General features: G+C 48.1%; 1 protein-coding gene across 1 annotated transcript in view; it reads left to right on the top strand.

Moving 5' to 3' along the window:
* Nucleotides 1-689: 689 nt before the first annotated feature.
* RBX1 (ring-box 1) overlaps nucleotides 690-4,897 on the top strand; it is an 18,653-nt gene continuing 14,445 nt past the window's right edge. Inside the window, exons 1-2 of the mRNA XM_017510363.1 lie at nucleotides 690-838; nucleotides 2,987-3,065. Of these exons, the coding sequence (XP_017365852.1) occupies nucleotides 761-838; nucleotides 2,987-3,065 (157 nt within the window). The 5' untranslated portion in view covers nucleotides 690-760. The remainder of the gene's footprint in view (nucleotides 839-2,986; nucleotides 3,066-4,897) is intronic.

Below are 4,897 nucleotides of genomic sequence, written 5' to 3'. Positions count from 1 at the left end.
CACGCGCTACGGTGAAGCCTTGCACCCCGACCAAAGGCGGTCCTAGGACTGCGACTAGGCGGGCGCAGAGGCCACCCCCCAGGCTTGGCGGGCGGGTGAGGGCAGGGCTGGGGACCTGCTCAGTCTGGCCTTAGGGAGGGCCTTCTGAGGTCTCCCTTCTTCCCACTGAATCCCCGAGCAGTTCCCGAACAGAAATCGGAGACCAGACGGTGCGTGGGCTCCAGCCCTCTCAGGAGGACTGCACCTCGGGCCTGGCTCCGAGGCGGGTCAGATTCTGCGAAAGACCAGCGAGGGCTCTCGGGTTCTGGGGCAGGCGGCGGGCACCCACCCCCGCGCCTTCTCCCGCCGGCACCGGGAGCCGCGCGGCGACCCGGCGAGCCCGACAAGCCGGGTAGGGCTGCGGCGCAGGTCGTGCTCATGCGGAGGAAGCAGCCGCCGCCCCAGCTGACGGAGTGTGGACGGGGGCTTCCCAGAAGAGGCGGCGAGAGCGAACCCTTTCGAACATTTCCACCAGGCTAGCTCACGTAGCCTCGGCCCCGCCCCAGCCACTGCCGCCACCGCCCCCACCCCGGCCGACACGACGCGGGTGGGGCGATCTGCGCCAGCCCCTTTAAGAGGCGTGGTGACGCGCTCCGCCCCCACCTGCCCCTCTCGCGCCAGTAAGGGGTGGGGTGCGGGAGGAGGTGCCGGGAGGCGGGGGAGTGAGGCGTGAGCAGTTGCGCAGGCGCGGTGGTTGGACGACAGACCTTGTGTTTCCAAAATGGCGGCAGCGATGGATGTGGATACCCCGAGCGGCACCAACAGCGGCGCGGGCAAGAAGCGCTTTGAAGTGAAAAAGGTTGGGTCTCGCCAGCACCTTCCTCAGGGAAGCTAGAGAGGCGCGGATCTGGCTGGCAGGCCCCAGGATGGTCGAGGCGCTGAGTAAAGGGTTTCATTTCAGGGCGTTCCTGGGACCGGGTACCACGAAAGGAAGCCGGGGGGCGGGTCTTAGAGTTGATCGGCGTGACGGTGGCCCACTGTCTGGGGACGTGTTGGTTTTGCTGTGAGGCTAAGGGGCCAATCACGGAGCTGTTTATTGAGATACGCGGGGTTGCGATTTGGCGGCAGGAGCCAAGCGCTTGAGCTGTCACTGGAGTGGTTGAAAGGTGGGGGAAGGACAGGGTGGGGTAGGGTGGGTGAAATGGGGAGTCGGAGCTACTGCGGCGGTGGAGGATGGGGCAGTGCGGCGAAAGCTGGGAACAACCTGAGGTCGTACTGCATTGGAGGCCTCTGAGAGGCCCCGCTGGTGATCTTGCCCCGCCCCTTTTTGAAGCTTGGGGTCCTCTCACTTTGAGGAATCCAGACTTGGTGCTCGCCGAACCGAGGCCTCCATTAACCTCATCTCTGGGCCTCACACCGTCTAAAGAGTCTGGAGTGTAATGCTTGGCTCTTCTGAGACATCTGTTGTCTGTTCACGTAACCACCACAGTCCAGGGTTCTCCGTCACGTCCAGAATCTCCCCCTTCCAAAATAAAAATAAAAAGCATGGTGGCATTTGTTAAGAAATTCCGAGCCCAAATCCTGTGGCATTTAGGGAGGGTTGAGTACTAGTCGCGAATGACTTGGTAAGAGTGGGAAAGCAAAAATGGAACGTGTCTTTTTATATGAAATGCCTTTTAGTGGTTTGCCACAGTTTGGGGAAAAGTGTCGATTCCCACCTAACATGAAAGCTGTTCAAAATGGAGATTCTGAAATAGGGAAGATATTCCTGGAACCTCTGGTTAGACACTGACATATCTCCCCTCCTAGTGCTTTTTGGTGTCTCATTGTGGCCACTGCTGCTCAGCTACAGCCAGCAGCCATATTGAAGAATAATAGAAGAGGGGCTTTTCTTCCAAGTTGAAGCTGTGATGTGAAGTGGGAAAGAAGTTACAAGGCACTGAGAATGGGGTTTGAAAGTGATGAAGGTTTGGCAGTATTCGTAACTGAGGAAGCCAGAGTCGAATAACTGAAATGCCACTTTTAGTTAAACTCTTACAGGAATTATCTTAATAGAAGACATATAAAAGTTGGGAACATCAGTTTATTTTATGGTAAGAATCAAACAAAATTCTAGTGAATTCTAGAATTTGTTATGAAGTAATCTTCGAAGATTTAAGTGATGACCTTGGTCTGTGTACTGACATGGGTAGTTAATTATCCAGCTTATCCCATGATTATCCATTTTATGATCCCATGATTATCTTAGTTCATTTTGTTCCCTAGCTTTCACCTCATTGCTTATGCTTCCGGAGCTCCCTGGAAGAGCAGATACTCAGATTTTGAGCTCTTCTGCAACTGCCACAAAAACCTGCACAGTAATTCAAGTTTGTGTTTATTAAGCCTACAATGGGCAATTAAAAATTGTTTCTAATTTGCTTACATTGATACAGCTGACTAAATTATTTCATTAAAAAAATTTTTTTTGAGGCAGAGTTTCACTTTTTTGCCCAGGCTGGAGTAAAGTGGGACCGATGTCAGCTCACTGCAACCTCTGCCCCCCAGGTTCAAGCAGTTCTGCCTCGGCCTCCCGAGTAGCTGGGATTATAGACAACTGCCACCATGCCCAGCTAAGTTTTGTATTTTTACTAGAGATGAGGTTTCGCCACGTTGGCCAGGCTTGTCTCAAATTCCTGACCTCAGTGATCCCCTCGCCTCAGCCTCCCAAAGTGCTAGGATTATAGGTACAAGCCACTGTGCCTGGCCACTGACTAAATTATTTTAAACTATAGGAAACAAAAGTTGACTCATTAATTTCTGCGTTCACATACGCAACCTTTTGGAGAATAGGAGAACATACGTGTAGTCCGCCATTGTCCTTTGATATAATAAGAATAATGTAATATCCAGAAACTTTTGTTTGGTGTTTCTCTGTGGCCAAAGAGATGGTAACTCCAGCTGCAGCATGAAGTTGTAAAGAGTGTGTGTTACAAGGAGAATGCGTTGTTCCCTCTTTTTGTCTTTGCAGTGGAATGCAGTAGCCCTCTGGGCCTGGGATATTGTGGTTGATAACTGTGCCATCTGCAGGAACCACATTATGGATCTTTGTAAGTAATTGGAGGAGGATGGGAGGAAGTTGAGAAGGTTACAGAGATTGTGGCTATCTTGATGTGACCAATTTTCTTCTTCACAAGGAGATAGAAGCCTACGCTGAGCACTCAGTCTTCTGTATCTAATCTGTTGGTGTATTGGAAATAGAGTAGTTTTTTTATGATGTCCTGGAGGCATACCCAGCTCTCAGAATAAATCTACTCAATCTAAAGATGGCAGGGACACATTTAGAATGAATTGTGGACAACAGGCACTATTGACTCTTCCTGTGTATCTCCCATCTTGTACCTAGACTCAAAGGTAGAAATAGTGAACGGAGGAAAATAAACTTTGAGCGAAAATGTTCTATCTGAGGTCAGGCACATTGGCTCACTTTGGGAGGCCGAGGTGTGTAGATCATATGAGGCCAGGAGTTGACCAGACTGGCCAACATGGTGAAACCCCAACTCTGTTAAAAACACAAAGATTAGCCAGGCATGGTGGCGCATGCCTGTAAACCTAGCACTTTGGGAGGCAGAGGCAGGCAGCTTATTTGAGGCCAGGAGTTCAAGACCAGCCTGGCCAAATGGTGAAACCACATCTCTACTAAAAATACAGAAATTAGCTGGTCGTGATGGTGCATGTCCGTAATCCCAGCTACTTGAGAGGCTGAAGCAGGAGAATTGCTTGAACCTGGGAAATGAAGGTTACAATGAACTGAGATCACACCACTGCACTATAAACTGTCATTGCCTCGGCCTCCCTCAGCAAGACTCTGTCTCCAAAAAAAAAAAAAAAAAAATTCTTTCTGAGCTAATTTTTGTTGGTCAGTGTTTACAAAAGAAAGAAGCCTAAGGAGTAAGGATTTTGTATGTTAGCCCCAAACGTAGTTAAAAAAAAAAAAAAGACACCATTTCCAACATCTAAATAGGTAATTAATTGCACTAAAGAAATTTTATTTAAATCTTCATATATTTTATTACATGTAGTGGGTCAGCACATAGTGATTCGATTATAGCCTTTGATGGATTGATTTCCTGTCCTTATAGTAGTAGGGACAAGAATGTTGATCATACCAGGAACAGTTGAGGTTACTTTTTCATCCAGGAACTAAAATGATTTGTTACTGAGGCCAGAAATGAAGGAAAGAAACTTCAAGTTTCTAGAATTGGAATTATGGGAACTTATTTTTCAGATCACTCACCTGCCTTTCCAACTTCATCTTGAGTCATTCCTGCTCACTGTGGTGGTTTACCTGGATGCTTTTCCTTTTTCTAACCGACCATGGTGGCAGAAGCAGCCAAGGTCCCTGGCTACTTTTCCTTTTTTTTTTTTTTTTTTTTTTTTTTTCATTTTTTTTTTTTTTTTTTTGAGACTTAGTCTTGCTCTGTTACCAGGCTAGAGTGCAGTGATTTGATCTCAGCTCACTGCAACCTCTGCTTCCCAGGTTCAGGGGATTCTTCTGCCTGAACCTCCTCAGTAGCTGGGATTACAGGTGCCTGCCACCACGCCTTGTTGATTTTTGTATTTTTAGTAGAGACAGTGTTTCACCATTGTCCATTTGGCCAGGCTGGTCTCGAACTCCTGACCTCAAGTGATCCGCCCACCTTAGCCTTCCAAAGTGCTGGGATTACAGGTGTGAGCCACCGCACCTGGCCTGCTTTTCCATTCTTGAAGTGTCCATCCTCTTTTTTAGAGCCTTTATATAGCCTATTCTTTTTGCCTGGAATATTCTTCACCTCTTTTCTTCATTGGTTTTGTCTAACCTAGCACTGTCCAATATGAATGTAAGCCACAAATACAAACATATATAATTTTAAATTTTCTTTTTCCTTTTTTTTTTTTTTTT

Source organism: Cebus imitator, unplaced genomic scaffold (genome assembly GCF_001604975.1).
Source record: "Cebus imitator isolate Cc_AM_T3 unplaced genomic scaffold, Cebus_imitator-1.0 Scaffold435, whole genome shotgun sequence".
Classification (NCBI taxonomy): domain Eukaryota; kingdom Metazoa; phylum Chordata; class Mammalia; order Primates; family Cebidae; genus Cebus; species Cebus imitator.
Note: the sequence above shows the minus strand (reverse complement) of the source record. Positions and strands in the feature narration are given on the sequence as shown.